We start from the raw sequence: 20,729 nt of genomic DNA, 5'->3' as shown, positions 1-20,729 counted from the left end.
TCCACACTCTCCAGTGCTCTGGACTGTTGACCTTAAGTACTTAAAGTCCTGCACCTTCTTTACTTCTGCTACCTGTAGCCTCACCATTCCACTTGGGTTCTTCTAATTCATACACATGTATTCTGTCTTGCTACAGCTAACCTTCATTCCTCAAACAGACTAGTCAGAAACTCTACTGCCACCTCTTCTAAAGACTTCCATACCTTCACAGGTATGTCATCACCTTAGCTGTAGTTGTCCAGTCAACTGAAAACACCTCCTGACCACCAAGAGCCTGTATCAATACTCCATGAAAACTATACAACATTCTTCCCTTTTCAACTTTCACTACTTTGTCCTCTACTCTGCCTTTGTCCTCTTTACCTTTCTCTCCACCATGGCCATTTTACACACCACCATCCTGTGTTTCCTACCCATATTTTGCAGTTATTGATCTTTCTCAGTTTACAACGTTGACATAAGATGTAGTCCACCTAAGTGCTTCTGCCTCCGTTCTTATATGTCACCCTATGTTCCTGCCTCTTCTGGAAAAAAGTATTAACTACTGCCAGTTCCATACTCTTTGCAATGTCCACCCATCTGTCCTTCTGTGTATCCTGAACATGTCTAATAAAATCTGCACCAGTCACCACTCTCTTACCTGTGGGAATGCTTTGCATCACTTTATCTAACTCCACTTCATCTAACTGATTAACTGTAACTGTAAATATGTTTAAAAGTATGTTTCTTAATTTATAAAAGTTGTAAAAAAAAGTTATTGGAGAACACTTGGAAATGTGCTGGTATGGAAAATATATTCAGAGTGGTTACAGTTTTTAGAAACAGGAATTAAACAAAACATTTAAAAAAACAGTTTTTCAGTACTTGTGGTATAAAAGTGAAAACAAACTATACGTATCCCATCCTGCGTGTCATTTATTTACTACACTGACACAACCGACTTACATGTAGCCTCCTCAAGTGGATGATACACACCAACACACCCTTCACAATGCTACGACTTTTACTAGCATGCATAAAACCTAAAGAGAAAAACAAACACTGAACAGTGAAAATTGCTATAAAGTGTGTTTTATTAAGACTGAAGAAGGCATTAATACCAAATCACAGGCTTGTCTCGACCTAAGCTTATTTAAGAGTGCAAGATGGATTCTGAACAACATGGCGCAACAAAGCAGGAAAACAATGTACAAAAATATTTATTGATATATGTTTCAAAAGATATGAAGAATTTTATATTTTATAATCATTTACATTCATAAAATGTACAAATATGAAAAAAGAATAAAAGTGCTCTCTGATTAAAAAAGAAATTATAATAAATTAATCAGTGTCTTTGTAAATTCAGCAGAGTCTAAGTACCCATGAATCCATGGAATCCATTAAAGTAAAAATGTAATATGTTTGATTTAGCTTAATATTTAAATGGATCTTATGCATGATGATTAGCCTTGCATTATACTGACTGCAGTTAGACCGTACTGCACCTGTGATAAATGTTATGAACCATTTATGACTGGACCATCCTGATGAAGAATGGCCTGACATTGGAAATCTTTAAGCAAAACAGTTTTAAAAATGGAAATTGCAGATTTTATAATCACACTACTTATACATGTAAAACTTCCCAACAGGACATGGAGAGGAGAAGCACAGGCTTGAGTCTTCCCTACACTTTTGGATCATAGCTATCTAGTAACATAAGTTATGAAAAGTTAAATACATTTCAAAATATTCTACTTGATTTTTAAAAAAATATAGATTTTTTTGTAAAGAACTTAACTGCTTGACTCTGTTGAATTTTTCTCTGTGACTCTAAAGTACATTTTAAACCAGCTTAAGTCTTTCTTATTAGCCATGGACATAAGTTAAGAATGTTTTCCATAATTAGCCAAAACAGAAACCTAAACAGTCTCTCTTTTTACAGCCATTGTAGTTCGCTGAATACACTTCTATGGATTTGTTCCACTTATCTGTAGGTAGGTTCCTATTAGCTGAATGGAAGAAATAAGCATTTGTAGGTCAGTTCCCATAGTTCCATAGCTCTTATGTATCTTCCTCCTGTTGTGAAAAGGTCATATGAAACTAGAAATTGTGTCCGGCTTCATATCTGTGATTCTCCTGTGCTTTGAATACTCTTCAGAGGCCGCTGAAAAAAAGGTCAAATTTAAATATCATTAATGTGGCCATGGAGAACAATCCTTTAATTCTAAGTGTAATGCAAAACTGTTTTTGTAATTTGGTGCACACAACAGACCCATACCCGACTGCTGCTGGACTGATTGGTGCTGTCATCGGAATATTTCTTCTTTTCTGACTTGCACACTCTGCCGTAAAGTTTCCTGTATTCCTCTCTCACCTGAAAGAAGCAACAGATAACTGGTTAATGGGGTGGAGGATAAAGTTTGGGTGACTGAAGTCAAGATTTGAGCATAAGGTTTCAATTAATAAGGTTGAGGTTACTTAAGTAAATAAGGTTGAAGATTGTGAGGTTATGTTTAACGTTAGAGAATTTGAGGATCCTGAGATTGAGGTTTGAGTTTCTGAGGCTGAGATTGGGATTGAAATTAATGAATTTGAGGATACTGAAGTTGAGGCTTTTGAGGTTGAGGGAGCTAAGGGTAAGCTTACTTAGATCACATGTAATGATTTGGATTCCTCTTCTCAAACTTGAATTGGAGGTTATTGAGATTGAGGCCAGAGCTTCTGAGGATGACATTGTTGAGGTTGTGGTTACAGTTTCTTGTAAGGTTGAGGATATTAAGATGAGGGTCAGATAACTAAATTCGAGTTCAGAGTTTCTACACTCTAAAAAACGCTGGGTTGTTTTTTCTACCCAAGCGCTGGGTTTTCTCTGTTTTTCTGGGTTATTTACAGAGAGTTGGGTAGTTTTTGTGTAACCCAGCTGCTGGGTTGAAGTTTGATTGGCCCCTCCCCCAAGGTTCACCGGTGTATTCCGCGGCTGTCAGTCAGAGCTTCGTGTCTCTCTTGAGCTCCCACACCGCTGATGACGGTTCATTTAAGGGAAAATGACGTTAAATACAAGGTCTGTATACACATGTTCACTCACCTAAGTCACATATGACTGAAATATTATTACTATATATAACATTTATTACTGTTACCGTGTTAAGGTTACACTTAAACTTTCAGGCTGGTCTGAGGTAAGATAATTTAGCTGACAGTAGCTGCTATAGTTAGCCAAAGAACCCCAGCTGTGTGTGAAGGAAACGGATAAGATGTCTGAGCTTTTTATCTTTCTCTGTAGAATGTTTACAGGGTGAAGAAACTGTAACTATAGTATTAGCATGACACTAGCATTTAGTTAGGTTGCTAGCGTTAGCAACCACATAAACATTAGAACTTTATTAATCTCACTGTTTGAGACAATAAAATGCTGGGGTGTTACAAAACACTGACCCTCTCACAAATATACACACCTGCTAACCCTACTGTTTTTTACCAGCTAGTAATTTACTCCGCGGTCAAAAGTCGCCCGCGTTTCTCCCGAGTTATAACAATATTTTACACCTTTCCCCCTTTGGCAAGTAGTATGCAAATATGACTGCTGCATGTAAGATAACCAGGTAGCCCTCTTTAACTAAAGTTGCTTGTGACTCAGACTAAATTAACTATCAGTCAGCTGTACAGATAACTACTAGATGGAAGTATTAATATTTGAGTGATTGTGACCCCAGATATGACAATGCATTTCCTCGGTAATTAGCTTAAAATTAATGCAGATCACAAGATCAACTAGTCTGACTAAAAAAAAATATATATATATATTACATATTAAATTGATAGTCTTATTCAGTTTAATCTTTGTTATTCAACAAATTTTTTACTTTCTTTGATTTATTTCTAAGGTTGGCACCAACATGGTGGAATACCTCCAGCAGGCTGAAGTGTCAAGGCCGTACCCTATATCCTGACGTTGGGAGAGTCAGGCATTCGTCATTCTGGTGGGACAGGCTGTGGAGCAATGCACACTACTTGGGGCGGTTGATGTGTGCTTCAAGGCATTTTATATTTTTGACATTAACTATCCAAAGCAGTGTGCTCCTGTATAGGACTTTTTGTAATGTTGCTATGAAATAGCGAGGCCTACTTGAAAAGTCATAGACAGTGTTTGTATGTTAAAACGGAACCAGGGCTGGATAGTTTTGTTCTGCAGAAAAGATATCTAATGTCACAGAGAGATCCTGCTCTGTAGAAGCTGCCTCAGCCTATTTGTGTTATTACTCCATTCTGCCCTTGTGAGTAATAGTATAGTAATGATGTCGCTGTTGATTATCTGTTCTTGTGCTTTTGAAAAATAAACGTTTTTTTCTATGAACATTTAATAGGATGTTGTTTATTGCATATATGTATGGTTTGCAAAACTTTTAAGTTTTTTTTTTGTAATAAACCAGTATATCAAAATAATTTAACTGTTTAATAGACGTGCGTAGTTTTTTTTTTTTTTTTTTTTTTTTTACAGATTCACTGTAAAACATGAAAATAATAATAACCTATTTGTGAGGTAGAATTAACTCAACATTCCAGTTAAAATGAACCAACATCTGGGTGGAACATTTAACCAATTTATGTGGTAGAATTAACCCAGCATTATAGTTAAATATGACCCAGCATTTGGGTTGAATATTTAACCCATTTTGCTGGGTTAAAAAAATAACCCATTTTGCTGGGTTAAATTAACCCAGCCTGTAGTTAGTCCAATATTTACCCAGCAGCTGGGTTAAAAACAACCCAGATTGGGTTGTTTTTAACCCAGCATTTTTTAGGGTGTAAGGTTGAGGTTATTAAGGTTTTGATTAAATACTGAATATGAGGTTACTGTGGTTGACCCTATAGAAGTTGAATTTATGGTTTTGAGGTTTTACTTGGGTTGGGGTTAGAGTTTCTGAGATTGACGCTACTGAGGTTAATGTCAATTAGGTTATGATTAGATCGCAAATTGAAGTTAATGAGGTAGAATTTTAAGAAAATGAGGACACAGAGGTAAAGGTGACATTTTGTGAGTTTATAGGTAATGTTACTGAGGTTAAGGCAAGACATGCCTATGGTTACGTTGGTGTTACTGTGATGAAGGTTAGTGTAAATGAGTTGCAGGTTAAGGTTACAGTCAGTGTTAGTGACAATAAAGGTTTACTTATATGTCGGTGTCCTGTGGGTGTAGCATTATTTAGTCACAGACAAGGAACCGTAAATGGTGTGCCTCACCTGTTTGCTCATTAAGCAGTGCATGATGAAGATGAGCGCCCCCTGAAGGCTGTTAAACAGAGTGAAGAGATACGCCATCACCAAAGTGCCCTGCTCCTGGAAGAGGAAACAACCAAAAATCCACATCCCTCCCAACACACACAGCTGAGCTACAGCTGTCAGGACGAACCCCCTGTGAGGAAGAGCAAAAGAAGGAGGGGAGCGAGAGAGAAAATTGTAACAGTTATATCATCGTGTTGATTTGGTGAACACACATATACACACATACATACACCCAGATTAATATACCTAATGCGTTTTAGTTTAGAGACATCCGGGTTGAGGCTGGAGAATTTCCTGACCAGTTTCCAAACTGTTATTACAAAGAAGAAGCTGTTGAGGAGGACGATGATGCAGACTGGTGCAAAGAAACTCCAGATGAAGCCTTGTTCGAGAGAGAGCCAGCAGCTGCACACACATATACACACATAAAATTAAAAATAAATAAATAGATCTTAGATCTTAAAGCTTTACATTGCTATTTATTTGATTGTGGCTGCCATGAATTCAGCCCTACCCTGTGCACCAGTTACTGGCATAAATACTCCTTTTAATCCCACACACACTTACTGGCGCTCGGTGCCGTAGCCTGATAAGAAGGCGATGGCTGAGATGACGACAATGACAAGAGGAATGCCATATCCCACAGCGTACAGGTACATTGGATGGAGCGTGATGTGGAAAACCAGAACCAGCATGCGGTAGAGCTGCACTCCCTCCAGCAGCATGAAGCAGAACGCAGCCAGGTAGAAGAAGTGAAGAAGTGCTGCGACCGATGCACAACCGACCTTCACAAGGTAAAGACAAACCAAAGTGATTTTTAAAACCTTCTTGAAAGGACAGATGTTTTCCTTTATTCACTCACACACAAACCTTGTTCTCTGTGCTGGTTATGAAGAAGAGGAAGATGATGTTGGCGATGAAGAGGCACACACACAGATGGAGGTGTATGGTTGTACGGGTTCCATGGATGGAGCGACAGAGCAAGAATGTCAGGATACAAAAGAATAAACAGATAATGGAGATGGTGAGACCAACCCTAGTGATCCATACCAACTCAAACGTGTCCTAAAGAGAGAGAGAGAGAGAGAGAGAGAGAGAGAGGTTAATACGTCGTTGTAACAATATACATTAGTAAGCTTTTCTGGATCTGAATCCATATAAATCTCTACCTCAATGGGATACAGGGCCATAAGGACAGCGAAGCTGCTCAGGTGTTCCCACTTGCACACGGCGTGAGTGGAGTTAAACACGGCCTTCACACACCCGTCTCCTGACCACGTCCCTCCACCTTCATCTCCAGCCCAATACACACAGCTGTAGTTCAAGCCCTTGGAGACTTCTCTCTCCTACAGCGGAGTCAGTACAGAAAATGTTAATAAAGTGGTTTTAAAACATTTTATCTCACACATGCATGTTGTGTTAAAGTGTGTTACATTTTTGTGTCGGAAGGTGAGAGTGACAGGCTCAGGCAGAGAGTGTGTGTCCGTGTTACTGATGAGCGCTGTCACCACTTCAGAGTTGAGCAGGTAGGTGGTGTTTATGTGCGACGTCTCAGCGCCCGTTTTGACTGGAGGCGACACTTTGGTGGAGTTTAGACTTTTGTAACTGACCAACGCCACATATGCAAAACCTGAACAAATTAACAAATAATTATAAATTAGTTCCAAATAGTGTGTCTTTGTGTGTCTTTGTGTGTGTGTGTGTGTGTGTGTGTGTGTGTGTATACCTGGATAATTTGCACCCACTGCAGTTTCCCAGCTCGTGTTAAGCTGCACATTGTCTGTGACCAGTGTGACAGATCCAGTGGGCGGAGTCAGATCCTTTCTGACTGTAAGCCACGCCTCTGAAAATCAACATTAGCACATGATTTACACTTCGGTTTGTCTGTGTGCGTGTGTGTGTGTGCGTGTGTGTGTGTGTGTATACCAGTGTCCTCGTTGTCCATCCTGGTTGTGTTTTTGTTGAGCTGAGGTGCGATGAGCCTCATCGTGTTCTCCACTGCTCCAAAAAACACACTCAGAGTCGAGCTCGAGTTCAGGTTCCCACCTGATAACACACCACCTGTCACATTCAGCAGGTTCTGGGGAAACACACACATGCACCAGGATCACATTGACATTTAGTGCATAAGAATGCAAAAGTGTGTGTGTGTGTGTGTGTGTGTGTATACCTGACAGAAATGTTATATATTGTAGCACAACTTAAAAAATCCAACTTGTTATTTTGGATAATTTAATAATGTATCATTAGTATTCAGTTTGACATCGAATTACATCATCTGGAGGTTTGGACTTTTTGATGAGGTTGGACCACCTGATAAACTGACATTCAGTTTTTGAACATTTAATGACTTGATTGATATCACAGCTGGGCTTGGACATTATCATGATGTCAAACAAATGTTTAGACCATCTAATTATGTCACAAAAGAGTTTGGACCTTCTTATTATGTCACACAAGACTGTGGACCTTCTCACCAAGAGCTTACTTTCCGGTGTGACTTTGGACCCTCTGAAATGTAACACAATGGATAGACTAACGCTAATATCACAGGTGGGTTTGAACATCCTAAAGATGTCACAAATTATGTTTGGCAAAGTACTAACATGACTTGTGAGTTTGGGCCCCCTGGTGATGGGACACCACAGCTTTCGAATAACAGAATTCAAAGGTTTGGACCATGTGATGATTTCACACATAGGTTTGGATCACTAAAAAGTGACATCACACATGCAGTAAATCTCCTGCTGGTGGATAGGTTTGGATCATGTGATACTCTCAGAAGAAGTTTGGACCATGTGATGTCCATGTGATGTAATGTGATGGAACTTCTAAAAAATCACACTATAGATGGGTTCTCTACTAAGATCATATACACAGCTAATGTGAATTACTAGGATTAAAATAAACATTACTGGTGTTTGTATTTATGTTTGAGTGTGTGTACAAGATTGTACCTGAAGTAAGGTTTCTCCTGAGCGCCGTTCCATCGATGAACCACTTAATGACCCACAACTTGTGGTGAACAGATCCAACAAACCATCCATCACTGTTCCTACCTGCTCATGTAACCAGACAACATGTTGCAATGATGTTTTAAATGTTCCTCCTTATTATATATTGATTAATGTAAAATTAGTAGACTTACATTTTTAGATGTGTTGTAACATTTCAACTCTACAAACACAATAACATACTTTATTAGATGGTTTTGTTACACAAAGACTGAGATACAGCTGTGGATGTTACTTCACGAGGCATTCACTCTCTTACCTGTGCATTTAGCCTGATTGTTTCCATAGTTACTGTAACCAGACGTGCACTGGCATAAGTAACTCCCTTCACTGTTGGAACAGTTGCCGCCTTGACCACAAACATGTTGATCTCCATAGCATTCATCGATGTCTAAGACACAAAGGTGATATTTATGTTAGGACATACTGCTGCATTGGTGCATGGATAAAGTGTTCAATTAAAAATTATCCACACTTGTTTTTATTAAGCATTATTATTATAGCGATCATGCAGTTGTGAGGACTGGGGACTCTGGGTTACTCTGGGGACAGTTTCCAGTGGTTTGGTCTTGGTGCTGATTGCTAAGGATCTTGGTCTAAGACCAAGATCCTAAAAAAAGGGTTTTATTCTCTATAGTCAGAGTTATGTTCTGGTGCAGATCTCAGTGGCTCAGTCATGGTGTTAATTGTTAAGGATCTTGCCCCAGAATCCATTCTCAGATTAAGACCTTTGCTCTCAGATTGTGGCTCTTGACTTCTTGGCTTGGGACTCATTATTCAGTCTTTATATTGGTCTCTGTCAGCCTGTGTCTTTTTTTTGGAAAAATATCCTCTTCCCAGCATCTTAAGCTATGATTATTTCTGCATCTCAGTACCAATTGAAGTACAAGACTGTCTTGTATTATGTTAGGACATGACTTCTAAAAGTCTAGAATTTGGTCTTTAATATTGGTCAGCATTTAATAGTTTCATTGTTCAGTATTTACTATTCATCTAGGTCTCGATCTGGTACTCAGTCCTTAACATCTTAATCTGGGTGTAAACCAGAGTCTAGAGTCATTTAAAATGTCCCATGTAATGGTCTGTCTCTTGAGAGTCTGGGTCAGGGTATCAGTGCTCAACCTCTTAGTTTGAGACTTGGTCCAGGAAATAGATCTCAGTGTTCAGAGTTTGGCTCTGGCTCTCAAGATGGGACTCAGATGACATGGTCCCAATGCTAAAATTCAGAGGGACACAGTGTTTAGTGTCCTGGTTGTGGTCTAATTCTTTAATTTCTGGTTGCAGACCCTTGGTCTAGGTGTCCAGGTGAAGCACAGTGTTTCAGTCTAGGTGTACTGTACGTGTTCAGAGAATTGCTACAGGTTTATAGGTTCAGAGTCTGGTTCATTATTGTACAGAGCTTTGGGATGAGTGTGGGTCTTAGTGGATCTCAGTTTTTAAAGCTTTGGCCTCACAGTTTTAGCGCTGTTCGTCAGTGATGATCCTAACTGTCTCACCTTCACAAGTGGTGTTGCTCTGGCCTTGGTTACGGAAACCAGTGGAACATGAGCAGACGAAACTGCCATTTGTGTTGATGCACACACCATGAGGTCCACACACAGGGGGCATTAAATCACACTTATTAACATCTGCAGTGAACACACACACACAAACACACCAACACGTAGTCATCAATATGTACACAGAAAGCGTAAGCACATACTCACAGTTACACACAAAACATACATGTACACATGGTAAACACCTCCTACACACACACATGTTCATGCACTCACAAAGTAAAGACACTCACATGTGTACACAAATACACACACACACACACTGTAGGTGTTTGTTTGTTAGGCAAAAAGCTGTTATGAGCAAACATGTCAAGTGAGGTTAATTATTGTTAGTTGTTTAAGCTAGAATTGCAGAACGCAAGTTAAACTTAAATTTTTTATTTTAATTTATTAATTTTAGAAACCAGAATAAAGCAAAATCAAAGTAAAAAAAAAATTACATTTTAAAAAGTATTATTTTTATTACCTAAACTATTTATTGTTATAAAACGTATACCGTGAAACAGTTTTTTTTTATGATTGCCGACTATCTGCGGTACCATTTGCACATTCACTCGATTTCAACTTTGAAACAGTGTTTGATTGGTCTGTGCAGGACTGAGGGTTGAGAACATCAAGGAGGAAAGTGTCTCAGAGAAACAAGAGAAAACTTATGATTAAAGTTTGATTTAAGCCGTATAGGGCTTAAATCAAACTTCACTCATGCACACACACACATGAAACACTTGCCTACACTTATATGAAACCGTCACACATACAGTATATACTACTAACTGCATAAAACAACTACGTATAAATTGCGCGCACACACAACTATGAGATGCGTGCACATACATACACAAACTCTCCAGAGTAGCGAACTGTAGCGCTGTAGGGAACTAGTGAACAACGGATCTTTACTTTAGTGGAAAAGGGAATGAAAAATTATTAGTCATTATATCATTAGTTATTAACCTAGTTAACCCAGTGTAAGTATGTATCCAATGATGTAAACATTAAAGCACTTTTTGTAAGTCGCTCTGATAAGAGCGTCTGCCAAATGCCTAAATGTAAATGTAAATGTATATCGCTGGAGCGTGAAATAAATTAACTTGAAAAATGATTTATGTATTTATTATAATCATTATCGAGGACGACATCATATAATAGGACACAATAATTTACATTTAAATTTAATTTAGAAACCCACCGCGCTGAAGTTGGTGTGACGTTGGATATTCGAGCTCCGGCCTCCAGAGATTCGCTAACAAAGTCCGGTGAAAGCACCTCGCCTACTGCACGAGTTACGGACCGTCTGCAAATTACTGTCCGACTGAAATACTAATACTAATATTATAAACGATCATATTTAAAAATAAATAAATAAACTATTGCCTTAAACTCTATTCTAAAATGCATGTCCACCTGTCCTGCAGAGGGCACAACTTTTTTTTATTCAATATTATCACTTTTCATATTTATTAATAATTAATATGTAATAATTCTGCATTTTATTTTAAATTTTTATTTGGGTTGTCCCAATAATCATTCTCCCTTGACTGTGCTTTCTCTATTTATTATTATTTCTATTGTTGTTGTTGTTGTTGTTGTTTGTTTCATCCCTAACGTCGGTCGTTATGTTTGACTGTACAGCTGTCATACGTTGATCAGTGTGTTATCCCTTGAATGTTGCCGTGAATATAAGTGATGCAGTGTTTTGTGTATGATTAAACTAATTGCAGATTTTGTCATTTTCTTTCTCCCAATATAGTATACAGAACCTGAGCCATGCAGGGTAAGTGTGCGTGTGAGGTGTATGGCGCTCTGGGGCGTTGCATGCATGTGCGTGAAAAACCCTGCCCTTATTTTTTAAATCTCACTTCAACATCCACAATTTATTGCTCAGCAAAATGGCAAGTCGTATTCAAATATTTGAGTCCCTCAACCTCTCTCAAGCCTCAGCATGCAGGGAACACATCTGAGGCCACAGTGCACAGGAAGTAAGATGTGTGTGTGTGAACACACACACTTGAATGTGTCTTTTCATTACATGACCCACATTTGGCAATTGATTGTGAAATAAAAACCTAGTCTCAAACACACACTATTGCACTGCAGCACTTGTGTGTTCTTGTAAACACAGTGGGGACTTTTACTCAAAGACCAAAGCCTGTGTCTAATAAGCCAAAATACTGTCTTCCTGTAGACTTTCATTTTAGACTTTCATTTTAGTCCCCAATGTGTATTTACTTTCCAGCATACTGGAACAGATGCCAATCCCCATAATAAGATGATTATACACACACACACACACACACACACACATTCCAAAAGAGTCCTAGACAATATTGGTTAGAGTGAACAATGCAGCCCTTGTTACATATAAACACACTTAAACTGCTGTATCTGTTGGTCAGTCAAAAGCAAAAACAAGTGAACATTGAAATTTCACACAATGTCCTCAAATCCAGTCCTCATAAGCGTAGTAATGTTGTACCAAAATGCTCATAAGCAGAGTGACATACAGTAAGAATGCTTTTCCTTATAAACGCAGCAACAAAAAAGCAAATATCCTAATAAACTCAAGAGACGTAGTACAGAACGTCCTCCAACACTTAGTAACAAAGATACAAATTTTCTCTTAAGAAGAATAATGAGGTCCCTAATGTGCTCCTGAGCAATGACATAGAAATATTTGTCTTCTAAACACAGCAACAATAAGCTAATTGTCCTCATAAACTCAGGATTCATAGTGCCAAATTTCCTTATAAACACATTGACATTGTAACAAATGTCCTCATAAACGCAGTGACCTGGTACCAAATGACCTCATAAACGAGTGACCTAGTACCAAATGACCTCATAAACGCAGTGACCTAGTACCAAATGACCTCATAAACGCAGTGACCTAGTACCAAATGTCCTCACAAACGCAGTGACCTAGAGATGTGGCCATTAAGATTGCGTGTGTTCTCCTGCGAGATGCCGCAATTTAGCGTGCAGCGTGCCGCGACTTGCCGTATGCAACATTCGGGAACTTCATTAAATGTGTTGTGCTTCACTGAATATCTGCCAGATGGCGCATGGAAGGACTTTATCTAAAAGCCGGACCAAGTACTGTACAACGAAGAACTGTGTATAATTACTTAGTCTAAAACAATATTGTTCCCAATGCTGAAGCAAACATGAATTTTATTTTGCTTTACAACAGATCTTTCATGATAAATGTGTGTATATGTGCTTCATATTATTTTCATAATGATGAAATGAGATGCCCAAATTCGTGCTTTAAAATTCCTAATAAGTTTCTTATATATTTTTTGTAATCTTTTAACAGGGACAAAACAGTAAAAGACATGGTTTACATGGTGTTGAAATTAATTTAATTTCCTGATAGTAGGCTATCTGATAGTCTTAACTATGCGAATGTCCTGATTCGTGAATATGCCAACATATCTCATTTAAAACGTAAAAATGTGTCGACATCATCAGAAGACATGAATGAACAATATATATATTTTTTCCTAAAATGTTTTTTTATTATATATATATTTTTTTTTAAGTAAATATTATTTTAATAATAATAATATTTATAATATTTATAAATACTATTTTTTAAGTAAATATTATTTAATGAACACAAAAGTTCTTCTGGCATTTTATAATAATCATCATATTTGCTGTTTGTGTCCAGCATTTAATAATTATTTCATCCATTATTTAACCACGGCTGGAAATAATAGCTGGAATGTGATGTGATTGTGAATTCATGACTGAAATAAAGCAGTTTGTCTTTTGTAAAGTACTTTCACTTCTGCTCTGACTTATTAGGTCATTTTTAACTCCTCAAAAATGTGTGTGTATACAGCTCAAAACCTTTATCAGTTATTAAAGATAGCATCTATTTAGAATAAATGCCCCAGCGATTTCGGAGCTTCAGGAAATCTCCCGGCGCTCTGCGCATAACACCGGGCCAACTCATGTCGAAAAAAAAGTTTCTAAACGTGGGCTATTGTTTTTTTTACTTATAATATTTGTTAATTTAATTTAAATGAGGTTTGGGCTCAGGACTTCGATTCGGCGCACCGACAGAAGTAGACTAATGATTATGAACGCGTTTTAAAAACCATTTTAAAAAATGCTTGTGTTCATTTTCTGACGCGCTCAAGTTCACCAAAAACAATACAGAAGAGCGCACCTTATTTGCTTTCAAACATTTACAAAATCACAACGTTTTTTCGTTATTGTGAGTGCGCTTAAATAAAAGTTGAGTCTTATAAGGGCTATGTAGTGTTATATAGTTTTATTATATAGTTTTTGCACATTAATCTGAGTCCTTATCTGTTGCATTTTTGAGGACAATAGTTTTTTTAGCCTGTCACGGCGTGCGCCCAAATCAATATCGCTCCTTACTCACTAGTTAGGCGGCCTCCACTTCAGATATGCGAAGAAGCGGGGCCGCTGAATTAGGCACGAATGGTGAAGAAAAGCTCTCCTTGCTAATGATCCCGGGCTTGCAACCCGCGCTATAAAATACTCTGGTTTGTTGGTTTACAGTGGATTTTACTATGCGGTGTGAGTGAGACGCGCGCACAACAAGCGGAAGGGCGGCATGCAAGCGGGGCAAATGGAACGTGGCCCAGGGACAGGAGCTGCTGTCCGCGGATGGCCGTCGTACTCATATTTTATAGCGCAGGGTGCAAGCCCGGGATCATTGGCAAGGAGAGCTCACCAGCCGTGCCTAATTCCGTCATGTCATGTGGGCATTATAAGATTTGTATTGAAAACTTTTAACTAAAAAGTGGCAGCTGGCACGCTTAAAAATAGACGCAGGTTAATTTTTTTATAGTCAAAATTAAAATCCTCCTCTTTAGTGCCTCCTATTCCTATTAATCCTATTGTTCTTTCAGTGTAACTCTGTAAGCTTTACAATGCCAGACAACAATCAAATGCAAATTATTCACTCTCCCCAAGTGTGAATCAGCTGTTCTCACCTATACAATCAGAGGAACTGTAACCTCTCCACACTTTAAAAACCTCTTGAATCTGAGGCTCTTCTAAAGACTATCAGGCCTCTTTTTAAATTTGTGTAAATTTAATCTTCTGGATTCTAGATTCTAAAGTTGACATTGTTACCGTTTTTATCCTTGGAATGGAAGAAATTAATATTTTCCTTATGATAGCATAAATTGCATTGGTTTTACAATTGTTTTTTTGTCTTACAATACATCAAGATGATACCCCCGAAATGCAAAATGTTCATGATAACTCACAAAAAAGGCCAATTTGTCTTTTCCTCATAAAGTGTTTAGGTGAAATTCCACCTATACAAGTGTGACAAATATGCAAAGAAAAAAATTAGGAAGGGGCAAATACTTTTTCATGGCGCTTCACATGCAGTCAGATTATTCCACTGAGATGAAACTGTGCCAGGTGGAGTTATAGCACTTTCAAAATCACACTAACTTTACACTGATATGAATAACGTCTCGGGTTACTTTGCTGTAACCCTGTTCCCTGAAAAGGCGGGAACGAGATGCTGCGTGAAAACGCTATGGAAACATCTTGTCATGTTGCCGGTTGTGAAGCATGTGTGTATCAAACACGCCAAATTTTGGCTTATATAACCTCGGTCGGGTGACGTCATCTGATGAGACGCACCTGCAGGTTATAAATAGGAGTGAACCGGAAACATTCCTCAGATTGATTTGTCTGAACGGACGTCCGGTCACGTAGGCAGTGCGGCATTGGGACGCAGCATCTCGTTCCCGCCTTTTCAGGGAACAGGGTTACAGCAAAGTAACCCGAGACGTTCCCTTTCAAAGGCTACACTCGATGCTGCGTGAAAACGCTATGGGAACGAGAATACCAACGCCGCCGCACTGCAAGTGTCTGGACCCCAAGGTTGTGTAGCGTGTGCGCACAAGGCCAAAAGGGTCTCAGAACTATATCTGGGAAGCTGACTCAAGGGCCTGTGAGCCCGGAGTGGCATGATCATCCAGATTATAAAATCTAACAAATGTGTGCGGAAAGGACAACCCTCCATGTCACACACTTGCTGCAGGGGAATACTTCTTGCCAGTGCAATAGATGAGGCGATCCCCCTGGTTGAATGAGCCCTGATTCCTAGAGGCGAAGTGAGCCCACGCGCCTCATAGGAGAGGGCAATAGCCCAGTGTACTGGGGGCCACCCCCCGTTGCGGCCCCAGACCATGTAAAAGCTGCTTTGACTTATGCCACTAGCTGATGCGGTGGACGTAAATCTAAAGAGCACGTACTGGACACAGTAGGTGAAGTCTTTCCTGCTCCAAAGCTGTAAAGGCGGAGGACAGAAGGCTTCAGAACAATAGGATGCATATTGGCAAATGTGTGCGGAGAGGACCAACCCTCCGCATTACAGACTTGCTGCAAAGGAATACCTCTTGCTAGTGCAATTAATGAGGCGATTCCCCTGGTTGAATGAACCCTGATTCCTAGAGGCGAAGTGAACCCACGCGCCTCATAGGAGAGGGCAATAGCATCTCTCACGTAGCTTGCGGCTTCAAAACATGTAAAAACTGCCCTGACTTACGCCACTGGCTAATGCGGTGGATGTAAATCTGAAGAGCACGTACTGGACACAGTAAGTGAAGTCTCTCCTGCTCCGAAGCTGTAAAGGCGGAGGACAGAAGGCTTCAAAACAATAGGATGCATATTGGCAAATGTGTGCGGAGAGGACCAACTCTCCGCATCACAGACTTGCTGCAAAGGAATACCTCTTGCTAGTGCAATTGATGAGGCGATTCCCCTGGTTGAATGAACCCTGATTCCTAGAGGCGAAGTGAACCCACGCGCCTCATAGGAGAGGGCAATAGCATCCCTCACGCAGCTTGCGGCTTCAAAACATGTAAAAGCTGCTCTGACTTACGCCACTGGTTAATGCGGTGGACGTAAATCTGAAGAGCACGTACTGGACACAGTAAGTGATGTCTCTCCTGCTCCGAAGCTGTAAAGGCGGAGGACAGAAGGCTTTAAAACAATAGGATGCATATTGGCAAATGTGTGCGGAGAGGACCAACTCTCCGCATCACAGACTTGCTGCAAAGGAATACCTCTTGCTAGTGCAATTGATGAGGCGATTCCCGTGGTTGAATGAACCCTGATTCCTAGAGGCGAAGTGAACCCACGCGCCTCATAGGAGAGGGCAATAGCATCTCTCACGCAGCTTGCGGCTTCAAACATGTAAAAGCTGCTCTGACTTACGCCACTGGCTAATGCGGTGGATGTAAATCTGAAGAGCACGTACTGAACACAGTAAGTGATGTCTCTCCTGCTCCGAAGCTGTAAAGGCGGAGGACAGAAGGCTTAAAAACAATAGGATGCATGTTGGCAAATGTGTGTGGAGAGGACCAACCCTCCGTGTCACATACTTGCTGCAAGGGAATACCTCTTGCTAATGCAATTGATGAGGCGATTCCCCTGGTTGAATGAGCCCTGATTCCTAGAGGCGAAGTGAGCCCACGCGCCTCATAGGAGAGGGCAATAGTTGTCCGATCCTCTTAGAGAGGTAACACCACTTAGAATAGTCTTAATTACGCTAGCTGGAAGACCAGCTTGACTTAGAGTCAGAGAGTAGTAAAGGGGACATTTGCTGATCTTGCGAGGCAAAGAGGTCCACCTACGCTACATGAAATTTTCCAAGAGTGTAAATCACCCGAGGGACAGGAATCTGGTGCGCTAGCTATTTAGCGGCGCGAGCACAGACCGCCCTGGCGATTGATATACGAGACTGCCATAGTGTTGTCCACCCGCACTAGGACATGGTAGTCTCAACTGCTGGAGGAAGTGCTTTAGGGCCTGAAATAGAGCCATGATTTTGAGGCAATTGAGTGCCGCGCAAAAAGATGGCCTCTCCAGCTCCCTTGGGCTGGACGGTCATTTAAGACCGCACCCCAGCCCATGAGGGAAGCGTCTGTTGTTAGCATCTGCGACGACAAGACGAACTTAGAGTGGGACCCAGAGTCAGAAACCGGGGTCTGAACCACATAGGAAGGGTACGAAGCGCCTGGCGCGTAGCCCTTATTGGGGATTGGCCCTAGAGTAAAATCCCCTGGTTCTTAGCCACAACTGAAATGCTCTCATGTGCAGAAGGTCCAAAGGTGTCACCGTGGATACAGCTGCCATGAGAGCTAAGATCTCTGAAAGTGATGGTCACTTTCTGGTCTAGCTTGATTTCCTTGATGGTGTTGAGAATGGATTCGACACGAGCGGGAGACAGCTGTGCCCGCTTACGCTCAAATTCCATGTGACACCCAAAAATGTTGTCCTCTAAACAGGAAAGAGCATGCTTTCATGGCATTGGATCTCAATCCTAGGAAACAAAGATTAGCTAGAACGACATGCTGATGTCGAAGCGCTAGCTACTGAGACTGGGCCGGCCAGTCATGTAATTCAATACGGATGCTCTGGAGTCGTAAGAGCCAAAAATACATCCATGTATTTTGTGTATGTGCGGGTGAATAAGCTAGACCAAATGGAAGGACCCCATACTGGTAAGCTTCGCCCCCGAAAGCGAACCTCAGGAACCTCCTGTGTTGTGGCAATATTTCCATTGATTTATTTTTAGATAGCGGTAAGGCCCGCAAAATCTAAAAAATTGGACTCAGCCCCCCGTTCCTCTTGCACTTTCCGGTTTCGTGGAGGTGGAGACCACGCCATTGAAACACGGAGGGTGATGTGAGAACTGAATCCTGTAGTTTCTCTGTACAGTGCTTAGTGCCCAAGGAGATATACTTGGCAGTAGCTTCCACGCTGCCAGTTTCTCAGAAAGGGGCAAAGCTCAGCGGCTTGGTTAAACGGGGGGGATGTTAGATGTTCGGCATCCTGAAACACGGCAGGAAAAACCCGAAGAACTAACAATTTTATTGGAGACTGGAGTTGCCCGAAACACCAGTGGTGGCGGAGCAAGAACACCAACCTCCTGGGGGTGCCAGGGAGAACACTTCATTCTTTAAAAGGAATTCTGCGTGCCTCTCCCCATTGGGGGGCCACCCCCCACGATCCTGTTGAACCTCAGGGCTTCTTTGTGAAGACAATATTCCAGTCTGACCTCTTTTGAGGCGGATCTCTTCTTGTGTTTCATGCCTTGCAACAGTCAGACCCGGTCGAGACTGGGTGGCCGACAGTCCCGACTCTTGAGCAAGGCGGGGAAGGAATTTCCCAAAGGCTTGTTATATAACTCCGCCTCATGAACCTAGTGGCGACCGAGTTAACGACATCGCCAAGTAGGCCGGGAGGCGAGATGGGGCATCGAGAAGGAATACACGATCCTTTTCCTTAATGCCCCTGAGATTCAACCACAAGTGCCTCTCCGCGGAGACCATAGCAGCCATAAAACGGCCGATAGCACGAGCCGTCTGCTTTGTTGCACGAAGAGACAAGTCTGTGGCCCAGCGTAAATCCAATACGCCTTACCTTGCAGAGCCCCGCCAGTACTCAAGTCTCTCAGCAGGTCAGTCTGGTAGGCGTGCAAAACCGCCATGGTGTGCAATGGAGCACCAACCTGACCTGCTGTCTGAAAAGCTTTTCCCTCCAGGGAAGATAAAAAGTCTACACAGCTTGAAAGGAAGTAATAGCTTTTCAGGAAGGATGATGTCCCAGAAGAGAGATAGCCTGGAAGCGTCTCTTCTATCTGGGTGTCATCATATAACTCCGCGTTTCTACCTCAATTATATTTAAATAAATAAATAAGTTGATGGCAGGAAAACACGGGATGAATACAGCTTACTCCATGAAAGGGTTAACTTATGTGGAGATTGCTAAGAAAAGGGGAGAGAGCGTCGTTGAGGCTCCGCCCCCGGCCACCCGACAGAACCTGCCGTCTATGTTTTTTTTTTTTTTTTTATATTATTTTTAAGTGCTTAGAGCTATTATCATCTCCGCGAAAGCAAGAGAGGATGTTTATCCTTGCCCATTCACAAGAAGCGTGGCGCGCGCTTGCGAGCGGACAGAGGGATTTCCCGATCCGATGAGAACGCGAAAGAAAGGAGTTTTAAATCCGTCTCTCACTGCTCTGCCGGATGCACGTGTTTAAGCCCCAGGAATGCGCGGCGGCTCGGAATGCGAGGCGCGCGCGTAGCACTTAATCGAAGCAGTAAAGTGTAGAGATCGCCCTCCGATATGGATTATACACACGGAGGGACATCTCGTTTAAAACTCTACCATATCGGTGAGTTAAACACTTTCTTATTTTGCTGGTTTAAACACACACGCAAACACAACAAGGTCAGTGAAGACAAAAGATCTGAGGAATGTTTCCGGTTCACTCCTATTTATAACCTGCAGGTGCGTCTCATCAGATGACGTCACCCGACCGAGGTTATATAAGCCAAAATTTGGCGTGTTTGATACACACATGCTTCACAACCGGCAACATGACAAGATGTTTCCATAGCGTTTTCACGCAGCATCGAGTGTAGCCTTTGAAAGGGAACTTTGGATGATGAATGGTTTTTAGCACCCTTGTGACTCAAAAAAAATTACAATCACAATACTGCGAAAATGTCTCATTTTGCTGTCAAACTGTTTATAAGCCTCCTGGGTCTCTGTGAGACTGGTGCTGCTAGACACTGAAAATATTGTCTTTATATGTAGTTTTATATGTTGTTTGTCTTATTGTTTTTTCCTTTTTTCACAAATATACATCCGCATCCGCGTAACATAAACACGCGCTCTTTGTCGGAAAAAATATGCAATATTATGGTTTCCGTCATTTAAAAAAAAAAAAAAATATATATATATATATATATATATATATATATATATATATATTTGCGGACTGACTGGGCTGGCCCACATTGGCCAGCGGCCCACCGGGAAAACTCCCAGTGCTCCAGATGGCCAGTCTGCCACTGCTCCTCTTTACTTTCCT

At 40.9% G+C, this 20,729-nt stretch overlaps 1 protein-coding gene and 1 long non-coding RNA gene across 4 annotated transcripts in view; one reads left to right on the top strand and one right to left on the bottom strand.

The window, feature by feature from the left end:
• Positions 1-1,834: 1,834 nt before the first annotated feature.
• The window catches only part of LOC128506581 (adhesion G protein-coupled receptor E5-like), a 32,257-nt gene continuing 13,362 nt past the window's right edge, over positions 1,835-20,729 (bottom strand). For 2 of the 3 annotated variants that reach the window (XM_053477103.1, XM_053477104.1), the window contains exons 7-20: positions 9,779-9,910; positions 8,542-8,673; positions 8,417-8,445; positions 8,226-8,327; positions 7,195-7,348; positions 6,995-7,111; positions 6,702-6,898; positions 6,438-6,614; positions 6,139-6,333; positions 5,836-6,053; positions 5,515-5,673; positions 5,227-5,398; positions 2,264-2,359; positions 1,835-2,149 (exon numbers count right to left, since the gene is read on the bottom strand). In XM_053477103.1, coding sequence (XP_053333078.1) covers positions 2,105-2,149; positions 2,264-2,359; positions 5,227-5,398; positions 5,515-5,673; positions 5,836-6,053; positions 6,139-6,333; positions 6,438-6,614; positions 6,702-6,898; positions 6,995-7,111; positions 7,195-7,348; positions 8,226-8,327; positions 8,417-8,445; positions 8,542-8,673; positions 9,779-9,910 — 1,925 coding nt within the window. In that variant the 3' untranslated portion in view covers positions 1,835-2,104. The remainder of the gene's footprint in view (positions 2,150-2,263; positions 2,360-5,226; positions 5,399-5,514; positions 5,674-5,835; positions 6,054-6,138; positions 6,334-6,437; positions 6,615-6,701; positions 6,899-6,994; positions 7,112-7,194; positions 7,349-8,225; positions 8,328-8,416; positions 8,446-8,541; positions 8,674-9,778; positions 9,911-20,729) is intronic. The other variant, XM_053477105.1, reaches the window with a different exon arrangement.
• Positions 2,965-4,342, top strand: LOC128506585 (uncharacterized). Its single transcript, XR_008355737.1, has 2 exons — positions 2,965-3,046; positions 3,870-4,342. It is a non-coding gene; the product is annotated as an uncharacterized LOC128506585 (long non-coding RNA).

Source organism: Clarias gariepinus, chromosome 18, assembly GCF_024256425.1.
Source record: "Clarias gariepinus isolate MV-2021 ecotype Netherlands chromosome 18, CGAR_prim_01v2, whole genome shotgun sequence".
Classification (NCBI taxonomy): Eukaryota; Metazoa; Chordata; class Actinopteri; order Siluriformes; family Clariidae; genus Clarias; species Clarias gariepinus.
The sequence above is the reverse complement of the archived record's forward strand: the minus strand, read 5'-3'. Positions and strand labels throughout refer to the sequence as shown.